General features: G+C 44.4%; 1 protein-coding gene across 2 annotated transcripts in view; it reads right to left on the bottom strand.

Moving 5' to 3' along the window:
- AMMECR1 (AMMECR nuclear protein 1) overlaps positions 1-25053 on the bottom strand; it is a 151073-nt gene extending 126020 nt beyond the window's left edge. For both annotated transcript variants that reach the window (XM_056859351.1, XM_056859352.1), the window contains exon 1: positions 24591-25053. In XM_056859351.1, the coding sequence (XP_056715329.1) occupies positions 24591-25045 (455 nt within the window). In that variant the 5' untranslated portion in view covers positions 25046-25053. The remainder of the gene's footprint in view (positions 1-24590) is intronic.
- Positions 25054-25730: the final 677 nt, after the last annotated feature.

Below are 25730 nucleotides of genomic sequence, written 5' to 3'. Positions count from 1 at the left end.
CTGTCACAGTTCTCTCCGAACTCTCTCAGCCCCACCTACCTCACAAGGTGCCTGTTGTGGGGAGAGGAAGGGTAGGCAATTGTAAACCACTTTGAGACTCCTTAAAGGTAGAGAAAGGCAGAGTATTAAAACCAACTCTTCTTCATCATCATCATCTGCAGGACTCTAACCGTGCAAGAATGGACACAGCAATGCAGAAGAGGGCTGGGAAGTACTTTAGTCATGTGCCAGCCTGGCGCCAGCACAGATACAATTCAACTTTGAGAAGGGTTATGTCAAAGAAATGAGTAATACCAGCCCCCACAGCACACTGTGTGATGTCACCAAACAGTGCGTTCATGATTTGTATGCAGAGATGAAGCCGAGCATTCTTGACACTGCCAGCAATAAGATCCCAAGCAGGTTGAGAGACTGGAGACTTTGATCGGACACTCATAATCCGTGGGTGACTTTTGACCTGCGCCAGTGAAAAAGGGGCCAGATGAGCAGGTGATTGAAGGAACCAACATACAGGATCTGAAGTCAAAACAGAGTAGATTGTGTAACTGCTGGATTACCTCTAGACCTCCATCAGAAGGACTACATAATACATTTGTAGCCCATTTAAAGTATATATCATATCAATCATTTATTGCAGTCAAAAGACCAGTTCAGCACAGACTTTAAAACTCTACAACATTCAGTTTCCCCCCACATAAAATGTACAAATCCAGTATTATTTAAAGCCCATTTAAAGTAACTCTGAAGTTGAATGTAGAAACATTCCATGACTCAGGCCTACTTCAATCATTTCCCACAACTGTACAGCTGCAGCCAGGGTGGATAAAAATCACTGTGGTTTTTTTTTTTAATCAGTTTTTAAAAATATAATTTTTTTAATTTAAATGGTATTTTTAATAAAATGCTTTTTGGGGAAAAAATCTATCTAAAGATAGTTTAAATAGTTTTCTATTTAAGATACATTATAGTCCAAAGGTTATTCATCATGAATTAAGGATTAGTTTTTAATTATGTAGCACGAAGCTGTATATTCATGCAATGTTTTAATTTTTTTGGTAAATGAATTCCATTAATCCATTCACAATGTCATGCTCTTACAGAGGTTTCTGTAAGATTATTTTGTGCAATTTTTCTATCTAGAAGATATTCTCACAGATGCTTGGTTTTACAATACTGAAAACTGTAAATTTGTGTCTGCAGAGATAATGTGCCTCTTCTTCACAGCAAAAATGTTATAAAACATACAGAGTTGAGAAAAAGACCTTAATCCCATTGCTCCTTTGTAAATCTATGTACACAGAATCAACCCCTTACATCTTAAATGCTAAATTTCAAGACGTTCAATGAATAGAAGATTGTTTGGAGTGGAATAGATCTGCACATTATTTTATCTCCATGTTTTTGCCATCATTTTATCTCCATGTTTTCCATAACCATGTTTCCTTTCTCTCTGAATCAAAGAGGTATTCCCTTGAGGGCACGAACATGTTTAAAATGCTCTTCATTTGTCTGCCCCTTCGTTGTCCACACCCACTGTGTTGCCCACTTCCCCTCCCCTCCTCTCTCCTCCTGCCACCCTTTCCCCAGGATTTTTTAAATTTAATGCATTTAGACTAGTGAAGGAACGCTGGAGCATCAGAATAACCCTCCCCGTTGCTGTGTTTAAAAGAGGGCGATTTGCACGGTGTCCTGATGTTTCTGTTTCCTATTTGTGCCTACCGTTGCTTGTTGCATTTCATGGGAGACACAACCACCTTTTTTTTAAATCAGACTGTGATGGGGGGGAGTACGGCACACCATCAATTTGCAATGCATTTGTCGTTGAGCATTCCTGCTCTACCCATTCCTACAGCTTGTTTCTTTCTTGTTTTCCTTGGAGATGGATGAAAGAGAAATGCTTAATAATGAACTCTAAAGGTTACCATCCATCCATAGTGCAAATTTAATAGCACAGTGGACAGATGTGCTCTGATTGTTTTTGGGGAGGGGGCATGCATATGTGCCATCTGTTGCATGGTGGATTGCAGTTTGGAACAGGCCATTTATTTTGAGTAAACTGACCTTTTCAAATGCATAATGGTGGATTAGAACATGTGCCCTAGAGAATCACCATTCCTCAAACTTTCCCAGAAACCCCCTCGTAGTCAGTGTGAAAGTTAATGTGAAGCAAAAGCATCACATGCATCACCGATATCAGCAAAAAATGCTGTGGCTACATTTGCCAAGCAAATGCAGTGATTCGCCAACGTGCACTCAAAATGGCGTTCAACTGCAAGATTCTCATAAAACAGTGGAGGCACCAATTCAAAAAAGGAATTCAGTGAGGCAGCAACCAATCACTGTATACCATCACTAGAGTGCATGTGCAAAAACAAAAAAAGGGCGAAGGCGGGAGCATCCAGCACATCCGCAACATCATGAATGACGCCATGCTCCCCAGGAGAAAAAAATCGTTCTTTTTAGGGAAGTGTAGTCAGGGTAAAACTTTCTTGGGAAATACAACAGCAAAAGAAGAGACATGCAGACAAAATAATTGAATGTGTTTCCAAGCCTCGCAGATCAACCAAGAGGAAAAACTGTTGTAAGTGATTCATGCGGAAACAGCCACAAAAGAGGCCCAGTTTGGGAATATTTTAATGAAATTCTTTTACCTATGGGTAAGGCATGCATGCGTGCAAAATGCAAACACTGCAACAAAGAAATGCAAGTCCTAGGGTGGCCTGAATGAAACTGGAAATAGAAAATTATGAAATTGTTACGAGGTGAACTATGTATTTCTAATAGTACAACCAAATCAGTGATTTTTTGATGTAACTGTAAATCTAATCTGAAAAGTTATTATTCTAAAAGTGAAACATTCATCTGGTTGTAAATATTAAGATTATACCAGCAAGAATGAAAACCATGACTTAAATCTAGCCTTACTGACTAGTGATTTAAATCATGATTTAAATCAAATCCACCCTGGTTGCTGTCTTGTGATACCTCCCATATCACTCCTGCTGACATATGCAATTCCCATCCATGTGGCTAAGGCAGATGGGATGATAATGTGGCACATTAGCAACACACAGGCACTACCGATGTGCGATGCAAGCATGCAATCCAATTCAACCATAAGGGCAGAAGTTGCATACGTTGCCAGGAGGACAATGGGATCAGTCACAGAATGCTGCAGGTTCTATATACAGAGAGAATTGTATTATCCTACATTAAAGCCATAAACACACAGCATTTGACAGTATTCTACCAAGTGGAAAGAGATAAAAAGAGCATAGGAAAGAATTAAGGCAAAAGGACATTGTTCTCACTTTTTAAAATTACCCACAAGTCTAAAAAAAAAAAAAATCAGGAAAAAATGTTTTCCCTTTTAATATTAAGCAACCTCACTACAGAATAGAAAAGAGCAGTCAGCCTTCTCCACACTGTTGACTAGAATTGCCTTATTCAATCATCAAATGGCCAGTGCAAACACTGGACTAAATCTGCAGATGGAAGAGCGGAATCTGAAGGCATCTCAATCCTGAAAACAAATATAGCCTTGCTGTGCTGAAACTCTTGCCAAATGGTGCTTCATGTACATCTGCAGAAATTAACTTTTATCAAGTTTATGTATTGTGGGAGCTTCCTACATTGTTTAAACTCTTCCTTACAGATTGCTTTCCAAACAGACCACAGCAGAGATATGCAGACACTAAACACCTGTCAGCTTACTCTCCTAGTTAAGGTTTGCTACTTTAACACTTCTAAAAAAAATTAAGACTAGCAAAATACAATATGGAACACTGAATTAGACAGCTTAGCTAAGTACAGTCACTTTGTACTGTACCATGAACCACATGGGACAGGGAGCAGCAATCAATTTATCCAATATCAAAATCACCTTAACACACACAATTCCAGTAAAGGTAGTGGTGGCTTTGCTTCCTCAATGTGTTGGGTGTAAATTATTAAAGTAATCCCATTCAGTATTATTTCAGTGCCGTTAATCAGTTATCTGGGATTTTAGTTAGAATGATTACGGATCTGTAGCGAAAAGTTACAAATTTAAAGGAGAGGAAGCGAACAGATGAATAGCCCATTTCTGAAGAGGGGGACAAAGCCGCATAGGAGTCACTGTGACCCCTACGCCAGCGTCTGTGCCACTTGCGCAGCGCAAACTGGCATGGACGCCATCATAGGGCGACTTACACACACCCCGGATGCCACCAGTGTTTTCCCCAGTGTATCTCCCCACACCGGAGTCCATGGGGGCATTCCCAAGGTGGTCCCAGGGGTGGAGCTTCCCTTAGGCAGCTTCCTAAGCCCTCCCGGACCAGGAACGCACCATTTTGCAGGCATTCAGTTATGCCTGCAAAATTACGGCGCAGCCCTGTGCAACTCCATGGGGAGTTCCACAGGCCTCTTCTAAATTGCCTTTCCCCCCGGTTTGCTGCACTGACAGCAAGCTGCTCTGCGCTACCTCTGGGCACCACCTAACCACCACCACCCCTTCAGGAATGGGCTGCTAATCTGTTTGCTCTGAGAACTTCAGCCAATTCAAAATAATGATCTGATTCCACAACCTTCATTCCACAACCCCTTCAACTTTCTGATACTCCACCATCCCCGTTCCCAGCTCAACACCAAGTCACATTCACCAATCTCTCTTTTGAGAGTGCAGGAATTCCCTGCTGAGAGTACAGGCGGTAGACAACGGAATCCCTTAAGTGCGGCACTTAAAACATTTGGAGAAGGTGCTTTTTAATGCCATCTCAACTCATATACAAATTGCAAAAAGGGAACAAAGCAATTTTGTAAAATCTTTTACATTTGAGAAAAATTATATGATAACTTTGTATGAACACAATGGCACTGATTAAAGACCCTTACTTCTGACAGACACTTTAAATATATTAAGTAATAAGCCACTCTCCTTTAAGAGATCAGAGGCAACTTTCAATCATTATTGCGCATGAAGATTTGTTTTAAAAAATGGATATCCTGCCTATCAACCAGAATTCAAGGTGGCTTACCCCCTCCCAAAAGATACTAAGTACAATTGCGTGGGTGTGTGTGGCCTGTCTGCCTGTTTAACACAGCAGGTGTTGAAAAAATTGTGGGCCATCTACAGTTTTAATATTTTTGAATCTATTATATTTTATTGTTGTAAATGTTTTCATGAGATGTATATGCAATTGGAATTTTATAGTTGTTACCCTCCCTGAGCCTAGCCTTGGCCGGAAAGGGCGGATAGAAATTTTAAAAAATAAAATGAAAAATATAAAATAGTATCAAAGTAAGAATGCATAAAAGCTGCTTATGGCAGCCAACTTAACCAGATAAACCATAAAAATTTGAACATACCATTTAAGAGAACTTAACAATGAAAGCAGCATTATCTCACCACAACCACTTACCGAAGGCAAAGTTAAACTGACTTTGAAAAAGATGGGAAAGTCACACATCCCTCCAGGTTTCATGAACATGATGCTTATCTCTAGTAGCTAGATGGGGATGGGAGTAAAGCACAGCCTGTGGTAAATATTTTAACTATTGGGCTGGTTCAGGTGGGAGAAGACAGCCCTTCAGCTGTGCAGGTCAACCTATGAACCATACCAAGGCAGACTGGGAGCCAAGGAAGACCTTTTAATACTACTAAAGTAGATAACTTAAGGAGTATCAAACTACATACTGCTACCATCCATTTGACAGCTTTTATTATTGCAGCTTGTGTGTTTTATTGGATAAAGTTGGCAATACTAATTAATCTTGTACAAGGAACCACTTTGGAAAGGCTGCTTATGAATTAAGAATTAGAATAAATTACATGCTCTTCCATTCTCTAAGGTTTCTTCAGGAACCCTGTGAATGATGCACTGGATGAATGGATGCTGTGCATACTGACCAATCTGTGCCCCAAATTTTGGGAACGCGTGTAACACAACATTATCACAGGTTCAATTGAGGGCCAGACTAGATGGAACATTGGCCATCCATGACTGGAACCCTCAATGGATAGTTTAGCTTTAAAAAGTACGGTCTTGGCACTGGGGGAAGGGAGATAGCCAGCTCTTTCTGCCACACTGTTAGCTTTTTGGTTATACTGTTAGCTCCAGCAGGGAAAAAACAGGCATGATTTATCCATCTATTCTCCCCCCCCTTTTTTTCTTTTTGCCATCAAGACACAGCTGGTGTATGGCAGCTCCCTAGGGTTTTCAAGGAAAGAGACTTTGGGAGGAGGTTTGCCATTGCCTGCCTCTGAATCACAATCCTGGTATTCCTTGGAGGTCTCCCATCCAAATACTAGCCAGGTTTGGGGCTGAGAGTGTGTGACTGGCCCAAGGTCATCCAGCAAGCTTCCAAGGCATGAGTGGGGATTTGAAACTGGGTTTCCCAGGTACTAGTCTGACACCTTAACCACTGGTAGAAAAGGGCAAGAGTCCAGTAGCACCTTAAAGACTAACAAAAATATTTTCTGGTAGGGTATGAGCTTTCGTGAGCCACAGCTCACTTCTTCAGATACAGCTAGAATGTGAATCCATCTGTCTTTAAGATTCACATTCTAGCTGTATCTGAAGAAGTGAGCTGTGGCTCACGAAAGCTCATACCCTACCAGAAAATATTTTTGTTAGTCTTTAAGGTGCTACTGGACTCTTGCCCTTTTCTACTACTGCAGACAAACACGGCTACCCACTATGAATTACCATAACCACTAAACCATCTCTCAGTTCTCCCTACTGGGACTTATAACAGATTGGCAGAGAGGGGCAACGTGGAATCAGGGAAAAAGTGCTGGGGAATTAGTTGTGCCCATCTTCTTCACTGCCACAGCCCCCATCCAAATTGGAGACATCACATAGCAGCTTTTCAAGGATAAACTACATGTTGGTGGATTCAATTATAAGTTCTAAGACTTTGAGGAATATGGAGAGCTAAAGGCTCACACTCCCTCCTCCCCTCTCATGCATGGCTTCCCACCCCAATTCCTGTTTAGTGCTAACTACAGTTTGCCATGATATCCAAATCAGCGAACTACAGTAAGAGTTTGCCCTCCAAACCAGAATCAAAAACCGTATTTCACAATTCAGATGTCATTACAAACTACAGCTGGAGCACTGAACAGCAAACAAAGAGAAAGCACATGCATGCCTTGATATGTTTCCTCCTACTGTGATTTCAACGATAATCTGAACCAAGCCAGAGAACACAGTCACACAGCCTTCTAAGTGGTCTGAAAACTATTGAAATATTTATTGAAATGTTTATTTACAATTACTTTTATTAGTAATGGCAAAACAAAACATGATGCACCCTGGACCAGGGGTCCCCAAACTCTTTGAGTCTGCAGGCACATTTGGAATTCTGACACAGTATGGTGGGTGCAGCACAAAATGGCTGACACAAAATGGCTGCCACAGGAGGTGGGGCCAGCCACAAAATGATTGCCACAGCTTAACTTCAGTAGCCGAGTGTAGATCCTTGCGCTGTGTTGGCATTGGCAGCAGCTGCTGCCAAAGCAACATTTTTAAAACTCTGCATAGCCAATCAAATCTCCAACAGTCAATCAGAAGCCTTGCTGGGCAAAAGCCCTACCGGGCCCCACCCCCTTCATAAAAACACTTGGCGGGCTCCAGAAAAGGCATCAGCAGGCGCTATGGACAATTATGTTTTATTTTATCACCATCTCTTTGGACATCTGGCTTCCCAAAAACACAATTCTATAAGACTAAAGAAATCTGATCTGACCTGGATAGCCCAGGCTAGACTGATCTTGTCAGATCTCAGAAGCTAAGCAAGGTCGGCCCTGGTTAGTAATTGGATGGGAGACCACCAAGGAATACCAGGGTCGCTGTGCATAGTCAGGCCATGGCAAACAACCTCTGAATGTCTCTTGCCTTGAAAACCATAAGGGGTGGCAAAAAAAAGAAAAGAAAAAGAAAGAAATCCAAAGTAGTGAAGAAAGTTTGTCAACAGTAACATAAGCAACTTCAGCCATTCCTAGAAACAGTGCTCAGCTGAGACAAAGAGCCGGACAGAGAAAGACGGATACCCAAACCAGCAAGCAAGTAAACAGTGCAATAGGTAAGAGACATGTTCCTTTGTATTAGCCAGTGACGTCATATGCAAACAATGCAGAATACAAGCCTATGGTTAGCTTAAAGCAGCTTTGCAGCAATATACCCAAGATCGCTATCAGAGTAGTTTGAAATGTTTGAAAGAAGACAGGCTGGAAGGTGCAAGAGATCAGAGGAGCATTTACTATATGGGTTTGCTATTTCTTAGGCAAGTTTAAACAGAGTAAAAGAAAACTGAAGAGAACCAAAAGCTGGGGGTGGAGGGGTGAATGTATGAATGCAAGACTTTTACAATCCTTCCTATCTCACAAAATATAGTTTACAATCATGCCAACCCAAATACCAAAATGATTATTTTTACTCCTATTGTTTGTGTTAAGTGCCGTCAAGTCGCTTCCGACTCATGACGACCCTATGAATCAGTGTCCTCCAAAATGTCCTATCTTTGACAGCCTTGCTCAGATCTTGCAAACTGAGGGCTGTGGCTTCCTTTATTGAGTCCATCCATCTCTTGTTGGGTCGTCCTCTTTTCCTGCTGCCCTCAACTTTTCCTAGCATGACTGTATTTTCCAGTGACTCTTGTCTATTACTCCTATTACACCAATCAAAAGCTTTAGCAACAGAAAGCAGAAATTCTGTGCAGCTCTTCCCTGTTAGCCGCTTGGAAGCTGAACAAGGGTGTTACACTGTTTGTTACTACCGTATATACCCATGTATAAGCCGACCCGCATATAAGCCGAGGTGCCTAATTTCTCACCCAAAATGGGGAAAAATTAGGCACCCGAGTATAAGCCGAGGGTCGGCTTATAACCCCCCCCCCCGCAGGCTTACCTTACAGGGCTCTCTGGCAAACGGCGAGGGTCCGGCGGCGGCACGGCCCGGGGCAGCCTTCCTTCAGCTGCAGGCGGCTGCCCAAGGTTGCTCCCAGCGGCGGGAAGCGGCGGCGGGAAGCGGCGGCGTGGCCCGGCGCGGGCCAGGGCAGCCTTCCAGCAGCTGCAGGAGGCTGCCCAAGGTTGCTCCCGGTGGCGGCGCGGCCCGGCGCGGCCCGGGGCAGCCTTCCTGCAGCTGCAGGCGGCTGCCCAAGGTTGCTCCCGGCAACGGGAAGCGGCGGCGTGACCCGGGGCAGCCTTCCTGCAGCTGCAGGAGGCTGCCCAAGGTTGCTCCCGGCGACGGGAAGCGGCGGCGTGGCCCGGGGCAGCCTTCCTGCAGCTGCAGGAGGCTGCCCAAGGTTGCTCCCGGCGGCGGGAAGCGGCGCCACAGGCCATGGCAGTCTTCCTGCAGCTGCAGGCGGCTGCCCAAGGTTGCTCCCGGCGGCAGGAAGCAGTGCGGGCCCAGCGGCAAGTTTCCCCCCCTTCTCCCCCCCCTCTACTGTATTGACCCACGTATAAGCCGAGGCCAGCTTTTTCAGCCCATTTTTTGGGCTGAAAAACTCGGCTTATACGCGAGTATATACGGTACTTCTTTAAATGAACAAACAGTTTCCCATTTCTGCTGCATACTTGGATACATCATACCAGATAAACTCCTTTCTAACATTTAAAATAAAGCATTACTAAATATACTTGCTTGCTACCTCACTTTTGTAGTAATTTGTCTGACTTTCAGCAATATGCTTTGTTGTTACATTAGTATATTGCTTTTCCTAAAGTATTTTTCCAAGGTGGTACAAAAGAAAATATCCAAAGCCAACACAAACAGATGAACCCCCACAAAATATGCCTATTTTTGGCCTCATGCCCCTAGAAACAACAGGCTGGCTCAGAACCTTCACCGGAGGGGCTCTCAAGAGGGGAGAAACTCCAAAAAGGCACACTAACCCCATGTTGTTAATGACATTACAAATAATAATAACCACTTTGAACTGAACACTCCAAGTCATACGATGCTAGCGCAACTCCCACAGAATAACCACAATGTCTGTCCTGGAGCCCCTTCCATCACAATCCAAGTACTTTCATTTTGGACCATTCAAACTATCTTCAAGGGAAGCTCCATGCCACGGAAAATGACGGTAGCCAATCCATGATGTTACTAATGCATGATTAGCAACTGATGAACTTGTGTTCGCCAGTGGAGACCCAGTTTTAGCTTATCACATTACTAGAAAGCACCTTGTCTGAAATGCCACCTGATCATCCAGGGGCAAAACAGCAGGGAAAAGAGAACATCCTCAGACTGAGAACCTGAGTCTTTAAGTGAATATGACCCCTTTCAACACAGATATCACCCCCATCACATGGCCCAACCAGCCATTATTTTCATTTTGACTCAATTATCTAAGATCATTAAAAATCATCTAGTCCAAAACAGCCTGTAGGCATTGATACAGAACACAGCTGCTCCAAGATCCATATTAAATAGAGTCAGCTGTGTGTGTGTGTTAAGTGCTGTCAAGTCGCTTCCAACTCATGGCGACCTTATGAATCAATGTCCTCCAAAACGTCCTATCTTTAATAATCTCGCTTAGGTCTTGCAAACTGAGGGCTGTGGCTTTCTTTATAGTCAATCCATCACTTGTTGGATCTTCCTCTTTTCCTGCTGCCTTTAACCTTTCCTAGCATGATTGTCTTTTCCAGTGACTCTTGTCTTCTCATAACGTGACCAAAATATGATAGCCTCAGTTTAGTCATTTTAGCTTCTAGGGTCAGTTCAGGCTTGATTTGATCCCACTGATTTGTTTTTTTGGCAGTCCATGATAGCTGTAACACTCTCGTCCAACACCACATTTCAAAGGAATCTACTTGCTTTCTATCAGCTTTCTTCATTGTTCACCTTTCACACCCGTACAGTAACAGGGAATACAATGGCATGAATTAACTTGATCTTGGTGGCCAGTGATACATCCTTACACTTCAGAATCTTTTCTAGCTCCTTCATGGCTGCCCTTCCGAGTCTCAATCTCCTTCTGATTTCTTGGCTGCAGTCTCCCTTTTGGTTGATGATGGAACCAAGGAATAGAAAGTCTTGAACAATTTCAATTTCCTCATTGTCAACCTTAAAGTTGAGTAATTCTCCTATAGTCATTACTTTTGTCTTCTTGATGTTCCGCTGTAGTCCTGCTTTGGCACTTTCTCCTTTAACTTTCAGGAGTACTCGTTTCAAGTCTTCGCTATTTTTTGCCAGTAATGTAGTATCATCGGCATATCTCAAATTGTTAATGTTTCTCCCCCCAATTTCCACTCCACCTTCATCTAAATCTAATACAGCTTTCCTAATTATATGTTCTGCATGCAGATTAAAGAGATAGGGAGATAAAATACATCCTTGTCTAACTCTTTTGCCAATTGGAAACCATTCTGTTTCTCCATATTCTGTCCTAACCGTGGCCTCTTGTCCAGAGTACAGGTTGCGCATCAAAACAATCAAATATTGTGGCACACCCATTTCCTTTAAAACCGGCTATAGCTTTTCATGATCCACACAGTCAAAAGCTTTGCTGTAATCTATGAAACACAAGCTGATGTTCTTTCGAAATTCTCTCGTATGCTCCAGTAAACAACATACATTTGCAATATGACCTCTAGTGCCTCTTCCTTTTCTGAATCCAGCTTGACCATCAGGCATTTCTCGTTCCATATATGGTCAGCTGTCATCTTATTGACAGTACGCCTCTCCAAATTTGCATATGAACCAGCCATCACTTTCATATTGATATTAGGCAAGAGCTACAGTACAGCGCCTTAAAAAATTTCACAAGTTGGCCACCATTAGGCTGAACAAAGTCATCCAAGGGTGTGCTTCGAAACAAAATTCATAACAGCAAAGTAGCATCTGTCTGATCACTCTCAAGTGCTACAGGAGACCAAACAACACCTTCAGTTAACCATCTTGCAGACCACGAAGACCACCAGGGTCACACTTCTCCTGCTAATCCCTGAATACAAGTCAACTACCAAAACAGTTCTAGACAGCTCCAAACCCATGTAGAAAAGGATCCAGAAAAATGAGTTTAGGATCACTTGGGAATGTATCTTGCTTGTAAGTGGTAAAGTAGGTGCTGGCCAATAATTTCCAAGACAGTTTGGATCTAGTGAGGACTTCAGTTTTTAAAACAAAGACTATACCCACCACATGTTCCACTTCTTATACTAAGGCAGCCAGCATCTTACCCCCAGAAATTAAATTTACCTGTGCCGTTAACAAAAGGGCTAGTTTTCTTATTCTAGCTGTAACAAGCGAGGATAGATACTATAAGTGGTCCAAGACTTTTGTCTGCATCCTAGGCAACAGAAATCTATTCAAGCAGAAGTGACTAAAAGGAGTATTAAGGTACTGTAGGTCCAGACCCTGCCATAACAGTAGCATTCAGATCAGAGACAAGCAATTTGATTCTCAAAGAGCCTAGCAAAAATGTCACAGCCAGCTGCTGAGACATCTGGAAGAAAGAAGGCTGCAAGGTTCCCTCACTGCCTTGAACAGTTCAGCTAGAACAGCGTTTCCCAGCCTGTGAGTCCTCACCCAAAAGTGGACTATGAAGCCTATGAAAGTGGGCCTCAGGCTTTTGCAGAGTTATTTCAAGTGGGTCAAGGTAACAAGTAAATTTGGACTTATGCATCACCATACCAAAAAGGTTGGAAACCACTGAGCTCGATGACCATTAAGATGAAATGATGGCGGTAAAAGTAAGCCAACTTTACATTTTCATAATTATTGTACAGTCCCTTAATAGGGTTGCCAACCTTCAGGTGGTCAAAAGTCCAAACATCCAACTGGTAAGTATGCACAGGCAACGGAGTAGTTATAAACCGCAATGGGCTTCCGGTAAAGTCCCCATTTCATATTCTTTTTCAAGCTTCAAATGTTTCCGTGTGCCAATAACCCTTATGGGAAAAGAAGCTTGTAAGCTTGCAATTCAATATGGACAGCTTTGGTAAAGCTTTGAGACGCTTTACCAAAGCTGTCCATATTGAATTGCAAGCTTACAAGCTTCTTTTCCCATAAGGGTTATTGGCACACGGAAACATTTGAAGCTTGAAAAAGAATATGAAATGGAGACTTTACCGGAAGCCCATTGCGGTTTATAACTACTCCGTTGCCTGTGCATATTTACCAGTTGGATGTTTGGACTTTTGGCCTATTATACCTCGACTTACCTTTTAGAGAAATTGTATACTTATACTTACCTTTGGGATACTGTAACTGTGAATTTTGTTTGATTTTTGTCTTTTGCTCTTTGAGCACGTATTTATTCTTATAATTAAGGTTGTTCCTTTGAATAGACCTAATTGCATTTCAGTTTGAGTCTGAGCTTTTATTGTTAGCCATACAAGTGCATTATTTTGATTCCTTGCCTTCCTTGTGTACTTGGAGCCAGTTTTTGATTACTAACCTTCAGGTGGTGGCTGGGGATCTCTTGGAATTACAGCTGGTCTCCAGGCAACAGAGACCAGTTCTCCTGGAGAAAATGGCTGCTTTGGAAGGTGGACTCTATGGCATTATACCCCACTTGAGGTCTCTCCCCTTCCAAACTCCACCCTCCTCAGGCTCCATCCCAAAAATCTCCAGGTATTTCCCACCCCACAACTGGCAACCCTATTCCTTAAATATCTCTATGCCATACATTCAATGAAAAGTCAACCCAACTTTTGCACAATCTATACTGGTTTAAACATGTTCCCGCTATGCAAAAAACCTTAACTTGGTTCCCATGAAGATGACCTGAAATTACTGTACAGCAAACATCCAAACAAGATACTTGTATTTTACATTAAAATGTTCAGCTCTTAAAACTTGCAGATTGAGTATTCCATGGAGGAATCCCTGAACAACTTACAGAAGGAAATTCAAAATTGCGTACTAGCCACAAATTCAACTGTGGGCGGAAATAATTTCTGTTGTATTAATGAAACAATGAGATGATACTAAATATTCACTAGCTAATACTTCTGACAAAGGCTGTTACCGCACTTGTATTCCCAGTGATGTATTAAGAGTTTGAAAATGTTATAAAAAATACTGTTCACACTTTGTTTGGCCCCTTTAGCTGTGAAGACGTCTTCCAACCATTTATAAACCGTGGTATCCAAAAACCCTTTTAAAGCAATGTTTTTTACAACGTTTTCAAACTCTTAATACATCGCTGGGAATACAAAGTGCAGTAACCCCCAAAGTATGCTCCAGCCAACAAAAGCATTTACCATAACAGCATGTGCTAATCTTTAAGCCTCAGGACTCTGTGTTTTGGCACAACACATTAAAATGGCTTTCCCTTTGGAATGAAAAACTAATAATTTTCTCATCTGATGCTTTATTGAGTCACAGATTTAAGACACCAATGAGAAACAGATTCTCACTGAGTATATGAATGTACGTGCAGGACACAAACAGGCAATGCTACAAATTCACAATGCAGAGTTACTCAAGTCTAAACCCATTAATTTAAATGGGTTCAGACTTGAAAAACTGCAAAGAAATTGCAGTCACTCAGTCCTGTTCCTGGGAAGAAAGTTCTACATAAAATAAAAATAGCAAAGGGGGGGGGGGAGAGAAAGAGAGAATCCACAAGACCATTACTGAAACAGGGTCTTGAATATCTGTTCCTATTCATTCCTACATAATCCCAAAATCACAATGGTGGCCTGTATAAGAGACAGCCAGCATGGTGTAGTGGTTAGAGTGCCACTGTATGATCTGGGAGACCCAGGTTCAAATCCCACTGTGCCACAGAGGTTTCCTGGGCAACCTTGGGCCAGTCATATAACTCAGCCTAACTTACGTAACAGGGATGTTTTAAAGATAAAATGCAGAAGAGAACAATGTAAGCCACTATGGGTCTCCACTGGGGAGAAAGGTGGGGTAGAAATTAAGTATATAAATAAAACATGCATTTAAAACAGAATTCAACACACACATGATGCTACAGCAATACAGCCTCAACGAGAACTGGCTAGAGTTTCAAGAACATTGAGCCTTTATAAAAGCTGGTGCCTATGAAGATGATTGAAGTCAGAAGACACTGAGCTCTTAGGATTCAATACTATGAGCAGTTTTCTAGAGCCAATGAGCATGTTTGCAAAGGGACTGAAAGGTAGCATATATACTGGATCTGATTTAAAAATTAAGTCCTACTCCAAGCATAGCAGAACTGTAACTAAGATGCAGATGAGTCCAATTTCATCTCATGCAATAGTATATGGAAAAAAACCCTCCCCTCCCCAATGCAGAGCTCCCCTCCAGAATGTAAGCATGTGAAAGTTATCATCTAAATTCAACTTGGACCAGAAGAGGGAACCCATCCACTTCAGTATTGCGGGCTTCCAGAACATAAACACAGTATGAAGAATATTACAGTATCTGGTAGTGATAGTAGACTCCTTAACTATGCAAACAACGTCTGGACAGCAGCAGAAAAAGTCATCCTGTCCTTGAAAAAAAATGCATACCTTCAACTATTAAGTATTCTATTGATAATATAACAATTAAGAACATGAAGTAGGTATTTGGTGGTGTGATTCATCAGCAAAAACCTGTTTTGAAGTCCTCAAGTATCCTGCCAAGAGTGTAATCAAAAGGTGCCGTCCAGAAACACATACAGGGGTAGACTGATACTATGTAACATTTGTGTTATTTATAGTGCTGTGCAGAGGAAGGCACTGGCCATGAAAACCCCAAAAGGGGTCGCCATAAGTCAGGTGCGACTTGAAGGCACTTTACACACACAAGGGACGATCATAAAAGAAAACCCGGACAACAGTGTTTGAAGAAACAGGGCAACAGCTGGAAGTCCCCATGTCTTGCATATACAAACACTAAGAAAGGACAGGCAGAAGTGAAAAAGGCCAACATATTTCGACGGCATGACAAACAAGGAATACCAGTTACTGCAGCCATACAACAGAGATGGCCAATCTGGCAGATAAACATACATTACTGATATCCTCAACAGCAGAACTGACTGAGAATCAGAAGTGGCAGCAGACATGGATCAGATTATGAAAAGGTGTGGTGCAATTGATACAGTGCCAGACTAAGGCTGGGAAGATCTGGGTTCAAATCCCTACTCAGCCATTAAACTGCATGAGTTATGAGGCCAGTCACTTGCTCTCAGTCTAACAACATCACAGGGTTCTTCTGAAGATAAAATGGAGGCCCATGTATACCACCCAGAAACTTTTGCATAGTATAAAATAGACTGAGCAGATAATTACTACCAGGAGATACTAAAGCAAAAATACCATGAAAATCTATGGAATGGAGAAGGTTTCCCGGGTGACACAAAGACCAAGCATAGTGCAGGAATGATATTTCATTAATAGAATAGTGCATGCATATCGCTATCGAAAAAGGACAGGGCAATACAAAAGATGTGCATTAGAGATTATGATATCAGAACAGGGATTTCCTCTGAAAAGAATCTAAAATACATGTTAAGGGGAGGAAAATCTGTCCCCATTTGCAGTGAAACAGAGCTCCACAGGAGGTGACAACTGTACGATAGACCTTAGCATGAAGGACAAAACCATGAACCATGATGATCCACATGCCAAGCTGAGCAGCTCAAGTGTGATTCTTGAGATGAGCATGGGATTTCCTTAGAAATCAAAGAGCCAACAAGAGACAAATTAGTGCCTGCCTAGTAACACATTTTGTTCTCCAAACTAAAGGAAAAGGAGACTGTTTGGAGACAAGACGCCAACCAGCTAACCTGCCAGTGCTGCGAGGACAGTTCACACTGTCTTACTGAGATATAAGGGAGGCCTCTGCTGTTGTGCTAAGATTTTATATATATTAAAAAGCAGTAACAAAAGTAAGAGGGAGAACCAGTTCCATCTGCAGGTTTTCAGTCACTTAGTTCCATCTGCAGGTTTTCAAACGGAGGTTTGAAGTTTAGGTTTTTTCTCATCTACAGGAACACATGGTACAGTCATAAGAACTGATAAGGAGGGGAGGAACTGGATATTTAGGAATCTGCAAAAGCAGGGAGAGCGCCCAAGGTATTTTTCTGCCTATGTTGACATAATCCCCTTTTAAAGTCAAATGAACTAAAGCCAACTAAACTGTATTTTGACAATAGGAAAATTCTGGCAAGGGGATGGATATTCTGCGCCAAAGCCTTTTCCCCCCACACTTTACTGTTGCAACCTATATACAGTAAAAGCTTTGTTATCTGGTACTCACCAGGAATAATGTTTGCAAGTTAATCAAATGTGCCGGATACTGGGGCTTATTGCTCTGCCCTGCCCCCCTACCCTGAGTATTCCACAGCCACTAAACCCTACTCTACTGGGAACACCATGGTGACAGTCCCCATGCCTGACGGGACCTTTCCTTTCCCCCCCCCGAGCTACACAGCCATCCTACACAGTAGGCAGCCAAGCAGGCCAATTCCCTGGAAGCCCTCCAGCAGAGATTCCCAGGAGCCTGAATCATGTGCCCAGTACTAAATGGTGTGCTCCTGCAATATACACAAAGCACTGATTACAGAAGACAGTGCATGTATGGTAAAGATTTTGGTGAAACTAGAGCAGCTCAAACTTGTTCCCCCCACCCTAGTCATTTCTATCAGATGGAACAGATGCAGAAGAGGCAACAACAATCAAGGACCATGCTTAAATCAGTGCCCTAGCCCCACCCCTCTGTAACAGGATGTGGGGACCGCTACTAGTTTAGCTGGCTATAAAATGGAATTTAAATACGTTCATGGAAAACAGGTCCATTAATGTTTATTAGTCATGATGACTAAGTGGAAATTCTACTTTTGGAGGCAATAACCTAATAGCACCAGTGCCAAGGAGCAACAACAGAGGCGGCCTTTGGCCTTTGTGCCATTCTTGTAGGTACCTTGTTGACCCCTGTGTAAAACAGGATGCTGGACTATATGGACCTCTGATCTGATCCAGTATGGCTATTCTTATAAATGCCCATCTGTTGCCAAGCTTTCCTGACAGCTATTTCCTATCTGGACATGAAAACTCTATCAGAAGCGAGCTGGCAATCATGCTGGATGGGGGTTAATTCACATTAATTTATGTTTTAAATTGCTGACCATGAGGTACCCAGGAGACCCATGTGGGGCTAGAAAGGTAAGACATAAATGTTTTAAATAAATATGTTTATAAAGGTACAATATTATAGCCATGCTACGTGCCCAGCCATTACCATACCGCCAAAACGATTCTGAAATCCAGAAAAAATGGAGGGCATGGCAGCAGCAGGCTTCCCAAATGGACAAACCCTACAGATTACCAGCTCCTTCTGTGGCCAGACCTGCCATGGGGAACCCTTTCAAGTGACCATCCATCTGTACCCACAGTCCTGGCAATTTGAGGGCAAAGGAAGGAGACGAGTTGCATCACCCGTAGCTGTCACTGGGGAAGCGACGGATCTATGGGAGCTGGAAACTGTACAGAAACTGATGACACACTTAGGAGGAGTTTCCAGCGCAAGAGGCACATAAATAAAATACAGCAGTATTTGGGAATGGCATATGGCTTAGAAGATTCATACTGAAACAGGAGCTGCCAACTATATTTAACAGTATTATGGGGTTCCAATGAGAGTAGCTTAAGGGTTACTGGATCAGAGAGGGGGATATAAATGCTATTGTAATACAAACAAAAGGAAAACCGCATTCTCTTGTAAGGTCACTGTTGAAAAAAGTGCTGACTGAGGGTGCTGGTGTATGCAGGGGAAACGTGGCAGTGCTATCAAGTTTCCAGTGCTACATAAAACTCACAACCTGGCATTCTATAGCAATTAATCTGGAATAACTACCTTATCTCAGGTTCCCTGTTTCTGCTCAATAATCCAAATCGCCCACAAGTAATACTGAAAAACAGAGTTAAATCACCCCTTTGACATAATTTCCCTGCTTGTAAAACAGGCTGTAAAAAGGGTAACAAATTTTTTTATGTTAATCTTGAATGTCCATGATGAGAACTGGATTGATGTATTTTCTGAAGATGACTCGCCCAGAACTGTTACCCACAGTCTGTGGAGATGCCAGCAGTTGATCTTTGTACTGTATGCAGAGCTATGGCCTTCTCACAATTCACAGGAGGTCACTGGGAAAAACTGGGAAACTATCTCTCTTTTAAATTGCACAAGGCAGTCCTTCATTATGAGAATTTTGGAGCTCATTAAGATGTAAAGATACAAAAGTAGAGAAGAACACTCAAGTTTTTTGACTGAGATTATTACGGTTTTGAGAGTCAGTATAGTGTAGTGGTTAAGAGTGGTGGACTCTAATCTGGAGGATCAGTTTCAATTCCTGACTCCTCCCCATGAATCTTGCTGGGTGACCTTGGACTAGTCACAGTTCTGTCAGAACTCTCTCAGCCCACACGGAGGCAGGCAATGGCAAACCACCTCTGAATGTCTCTTGCTTTGAAAACCCTACTGGGTCACCATAAATCAGCTGTGACTTGACAGCACTTTCCACCACCACCATTACTGTTTTACAGGCAGAAGTAGCTGTACGAAGGACATGTTTGGAGAAGAGCTACTAACCCAAATCCAGTGATGTGAAGTAAGAAAACTGATTTGATACCACTGAGGAAGCAGAATTACATTATAGTCGTATGTTCCCCTGCTCCGTCTCTGCAGAGACCCCACATGCTAACTTGGTTGATGCAACCCAGTTGTACCAATCCTTACACAGAAGACTCTTCACTCTGCCCTTTGTGTAAGTGATACTCTGAAAGGCTGTAGATATGTTCACTGGGGTTGCTAATGAAGAGAGACAGGCAGTCAGATTCTATGCGTGCTTGCTTGAGAAGAAAGCCCAAATGAGTTCATTCTCTCTCACAAATATACGACTACAGCCTGAAAAGTTATATGCAACTCAAAAAGGTCTGCAGGAAAGATTCTTACTGTCACACAATGATTTGGGAGATGCCAGAGTACTGCTCTCTTGAGACTGTTTGAAAAGATTAATCTGAGACTATCATAGAGAAAACTATGCAGGGACAATGAAATATTGAAAAAGGGCAGAGTCACTCAAGGTCTATACTAGCTCCTCCATATCGGGGCATTCTGGAGTAGTTTTGAAATGTGGGGTACTTAGATGTTAAAATGAAACTGGCAGACAGAGGCTGGTTTAAGGAAACCCCCAGTATAAATGACCAAGGGTCACACCAGGGATGTTGTGGACTTAGACTTCATGAGGAAGACCCGCTACAGAGAGCAACAATTACATATTTATTTATCAGATAAAAGAAAAATGCAGAAGGAAAGGGGGATCAATCTAGTCACAGAGCAGCTGCTCTGAAGGCAGAACTACATGTTGTGTCAGCAAATGTGCACTTACTGCTAACCCATACTGCTAACATAATACTTTGGAGGTGGGGAAGACGGTAATCTGTAGGGAAAAATCATTCAGTGGAAATGCTTGTCTTCTCATGCCTGTCCTACCTTCCAAAGCCACTCCCACCCACCACCCTCTTTGGTGGGCTATCTTCCAGCCTCAGACCTCAACTTTAAAACAAAAAATGGCCCAGCAGTGGAAGATTTAAGAATCCCTTTGTACCTGCTGATTCTCCCTGGAAGTCACCCTCCATTTAAACCCTATATTTAAACCCTATATTACCAGAGTGTCAACGGACTGGGAATCCCACATTTGTTTTATAACATATATAACTATCCTCTACAGGAACTGGCAGCCATACAAGATCTGAGCAAGAAAGCATTCACAAGGACTGCTGCAGGAGTATGCAAGGGGGCCTGGGAGCAGCAGGATACCCAGCCACTGGTGAATGGTGGAGCTGCCAAATGACCTGGGGGTGGGATGAATATTCACTAGTGGTCTCAGTGAAGCAGCTACATAAAGAGAATGGAAGACTTATTGGAGGGGTCTGGAATGGGAAAACAATGACCAAAGACTGCAACAGAAAAACTTAAGTAGGGAAGGGTCTCTGGTGTGAGGTAATTGTGGCAGTTTTGGAGTCCAGAATAGTTATCAGAAGTTGTTTGTGCAGCCTGAAAACAGGGAGTGGAGAAGCGTGAATGCACTAGGAGAGTTATCAGCTAGAGATAATTAGATCTTTCTGCCACAGAGCAGGATCTTCTGGGGCAAAAGAGAGGTTTTGAGATTAAGTGTCTGAGGGCACTGTGTACTGAATAGCCCCTTCAAGTCTGAGGGCCACACCACTTACCAATATGCTGTTTTTAAAGGCTGAAAATTTACAAGCAAGGTCTTTTTAAAAAGTGCTTTGTGCAGGGCTTAAAAGTAAAAGTACTGAACATAATTAATAACATTGGTCCCATTCAGTGGGGGGGGGGGGGGACTCAGCACAGGTGGATGAAGCGGATGTCCCAGTCAAAAAATGGGAGTGAGGAAGCAACTTTCCCCCACATATTTTGCGTAGTACCTGGTGAGGAGTTCCTTAAAATACAACAGTACACTTTAATCACTATTAGACACAGGGGACTACAGATAGGGGGGGTTTAACTGACACTCCGAGGTGACAGAGAAAAGTAGCTGTATTTTTAAAAAAACAACACACAGCAACTTGAAGCATTCAAGGTTCAAGATGCAACTAATAATCATAGTTATTCTTACCCTGGGGGGGGGGCTCAACAGAGAAAGCTGGAAAATCTCATAACACACTCTAAAGCAGGGGTGTCAAACATGCGGCCCGCGGGCCGAATCCAATCCCTGGAGAGCTTTTATCCGGCCCGTGGAGCCAAGGCAGCCAGCCCCCACTCCCCCCACCCTTTCTAGGGTTCCCGGGGCCACTCCGACCCCACGAGCGCAGCCAGCCGCCTTGCCCCATCCCTTCCCTGTTGTCTTCCTTCCTTCCTCTCCCTCACTCTCCTCCTCGCTCTGAGAGCAACCCGGGAGCCCAGCAGGATCCTTTCCCCCCCCTCGCTCTCTGCCTCGTTCTCCCCCCCCCCCTCTGGTCTTTCCTGGGCTAAGGAGCCTGGGAGCCCAGCAGGATCCTCCCCCCCCCATCGCTCTCCACCTTGTTCCCCACCTCTCTCGCCCTGGGCTTTCCTGGGCCAGAGCAGTCCAAGAGCCCAGCAGGATCCTTCTCCCCGCCCTTTTCTGGGCTTCCTGGACCACTCTGCCCTGTGAGCCCAGTCATCTGCCTTTCCCTGTTGTCTTTCTCCTTTTCCTTCTCTCCCTCTGGCTCTCCCTCCCTCCTCCTCTCCCTTTCCTTCCTTCCTCTCCTGTTTCACTCTTTCTGTCTCTCTTTCTCCCTCTTTATTTCTCTTTCTCTTCTCTCTCTCTCTTTCTCCCTGTCTTTCTGGACTGGGAGAGGGCTGCTGGCTCACCAGTTAAGGCTGCCAGTCCCCCTCTAGTCCAGATCTGGGCCAGTTTGCTGCAGGCTTCCCAGCCAAGGCAGCCCTCCCCGCAGTTCAGATCTGGGCTGTCAAGCTCGCTGCAGACTTGCCAGCCAAACTAGCCAGCCACCCCAACCAGGTTTAAAATAAAAAAATAATAATGTCAGGGACTAGATACAAAGTTTACAAAAGACACATGCAAAGTCAATTAATGAAATTATTTTTTACTTAAAATACAAGCATACTTAACAGAAGAATACGACTGTTAAGTAAAAGAAAATACTGTAAGAATGTTATTGTTGTAAGCTTGTTTGTTTTTTAAGTAAGAAACGATAACATTAATTGACTTTGCCTGTGTCCTTTATAAAGTTTGAATCTCCAGTATCTGGCATTACATTTTATGGCATTTATTTATTTACACATGGCCCGGCCGACCAAGTGACATTTATGTCATATCCGGCCCTCCTAACAAATGAGTTCGACACCCCTGCTCTAAAGGATAGGGGAAAACTATCTTTTTAAACCATTCTTTGCACAGCACTAACTCAGCGGAGACACTTAGTACCGTATTTACCTGAAAAGATGACCCTGGATGTAATGTAAAACTATTACACAGAGACACAAAATCTGAAGAAATGAGCTGTGACTCAGGAAAGCTCACACCCTGCCAGAAATTTTGTTAGTCTTTAAGGTTCCACTGGACTCTTGCTCTTTTTCTACCGCTACAGACAGACCATCAGGGCTACCCATTGTGATCTACACACTTTTTTTATTGGATATAGCTATAACTTGTATGGGAATAATTCACAGTGGGTAGCCGTGTTAGTCTGTCTGCAGCAGTAGAAAAGGGCAAGAGTCCAGTAGCAACTTAAAGACTAACAAGAATATTTTCTGGTAGGGTACGAGCTTTAACTTGTATGGGAATAATTCACAGTGGGCAGCCGTGTTAGTCTGTCTGCAGTAGTAGAAAAGGGCAAGAGTCCAGTAGCACCTTAAAGACTAACAAGAATATTTTCTGGTAGGGTACGAGCTTTAACTTGTATGGGAATAATTCACAGTGGGTAGCCGTGTTAGTCTGTCTGCAGCAGTAGAAAAGGGCAAGAGTCCAGTAGCAACTTAAAGACTAACAAGAATATTTTCTGGTAGGGTACGAGCTTTAACTTGTATGGGAATAATTCACAGTGGGCAGCCGTGTTAGTCTGTCTGCAGTAGTAGAAAAGGGCAAGAGTCCAGTAGCACCTTAAAGACTAACAAGAATATTTTCTGGTAGGGTACGAGCTTTAACTTGTATGGGAATAATTCACAGTGGGCAGCCGTGTTAGTCTGTCTGCAGTAGTAGAAAAGGGCAAGAGTCCAGTAGCAACTTAAAGACTAACAAGAATATTTTCTGGTAGGGTACGAGCTTTAACTTGTATGGGAATAATTCACAGTGGGCAGCCGTGTTAGTCTGTCTGCAGCAGTAGAAAAGGGCAAGAGTCCAGTAGCAACTTAAAGACTAACAAGAATATTTTCTGGTAGGGTACGAGCTTTAACTTGTATGGGAATAATTCACAGTGGGCAGCCGTGTTAGTCTGTCTGCAGCAGTAGAAAAGGGCAAGAGTCCAGTAGCAACTTAAAGACTAACAAGAATATTTTCTGGTAGGGTACGAGCTTTAACTTGTATGGGAATAATTCACAGTGGGCAGCCGTGTTAGTCTGTCTGCAGTCGTAGAAAAGGGCAAGAGTCCAGTAGCACCTTAAAGACTAACAAGAATATTTTCTGGTAGGGTGTGAGCTTTAGTATCTGAAGAAGTGAGCTGTGGCTCACGAAAGCTCATACCCTACCAGAAAATTTTTTTTGTTAGTCTTTAAGGTACTACTGGACTCTTGCCCTTTTGTATGGGAATAGGAGATGCCCCCCCCCACTTCTATTTTTAACGGCATACCCGTGGGGGGGGGGGGAACCCTAGTCTTGCATTTAAGTAAATGCTGTAAATAGATCAGGATCCACTTCACTACTGACAAAAGGGGGGGGGGTTCCCCCAGAAAGTAGCTGGAGAATCCTCACAGACGTGTTGGGGAGGAGGGAGAAGCTGCATGTCTGAGATCTACTTTGCCCAGAGCCTAACGAGTCTGCAGAGAGAGAGAGGGGGGGGGGCTGCATCTAACGATTCTCATTATTAGTAATTATTGGGCACGGGGGGGGGTGAGGGCACTGGAGGGGGAGGGGGGAAGTCCTGGCCAGAGGTGGCTGGCGAAGCAGCCCCGCACGGCCTGGCGGGTGGGGTGGAATGGGGGGGGGCGAGAGGGTCCCGGGGGAGCGGTACTCACTAAGGGTCGTTGGTGAAGCGGGGGCTCCGCGGGGGCTGGTATCCGTACAGGTGACAGTAGAGCACGTCGAAGCAGAAGCAGCACATCTCGGCCGACACCACCATCTTCCTGCAGCCGCCGGGCCCGGCCCCGGGCGAGGCGAGCAGCGCGGCGGCGGCCGGGCCGGAGAGGCCGCCGGGGCCCCCGCCGCAGCTGGGCGGCAGCGGCGGCGCCAGGGCGCAGCCGGCGGCGCCCCCCGCCAGCCCCCCCAGGCCGTTCAGGCGGGCGCTGCCCGGCGGGGGGAGCGACCCCGGCTCGACGCCGCCCGCCGCCGCCCCGCCGCAGTGGGAGCCGCCGCCGCCGCCCGGGCCGGCCGAGCCCGACGGGGGGGAGCTGGAGAGTTTCTGCTTCTTCACCCCGCAGCAACCCGCCGCCATCTTGGAGCCGTCTCCCCCCACGCAGCGCTTCCGACCCATGGCGGGGGGGCCGCTCGGCCGGCCGGGGGACGTGCGGCCGCCCGCCCCGCCTCCTCCGCCGCCTCCTCCTCCGCCTCCTGCCGGGCCCGCTCCGCCTGCAGCCGGGACGGGATGGGACGGGGTGGGGTGGGGGGGACGGAGGGATGGAACCAGGACCGGGCGGGGGGGGGAGAGGACGAAAGAGAGAGAGAGAGAGAGAGGGAGGACGGGGGGCGAAAAAGGCGGGAAGAGATGAGGGGAGATCGGCCGAAAGGAAAGCCGTTGGGGGATGGGGGGAGGGGATAACGGACGAGCGGGAAGAATTGGACGGGAGGGGGGGGAGGGCGAAAGCAGGTGTTTATGAGGACGTTTTAAAAGGGAGGGGGGACACGACGAGGGAGTAAGGAAAGGGTGGCGGTAAAGGATGGATGTGGAGGGGAAGGGGGGGGGGAGAGAGAGAGAGAAATGGCAGCATTAGTCGCCCGCTGCTCTGGTGTCCCTCACGGGATCCCGACGTGGCGAGCAGAGCCCTCGATGGCAGCCCGCCTGGATCAGCTCTCTTCTCTCCCCCCCCCCATCTTTCCACTACCTCCGTCTCCTCTGTCAGGAAGCTCTTTCACAGCCTCAAACAACCCCCCCCCCATGCTTTTGTTGTGTGTTTTGTTTTTTTCCCCCTCGGGAAGGTGGCATTGCAAGGTAGACCTGG

This window comes from Euleptes europaea, chromosome 13 (genome assembly GCF_029931775.1).
Source record: "Euleptes europaea isolate rEulEur1 chromosome 13, rEulEur1.hap1, whole genome shotgun sequence".
NCBI classification, from domain to species: Eukaryota; Metazoa; Chordata; class Lepidosauria; order Squamata; family Sphaerodactylidae; genus Euleptes; species Euleptes europaea.
Note: the sequence above shows the minus strand (reverse complement) of the source record. Positions and strands in the feature narration are given on the sequence as shown.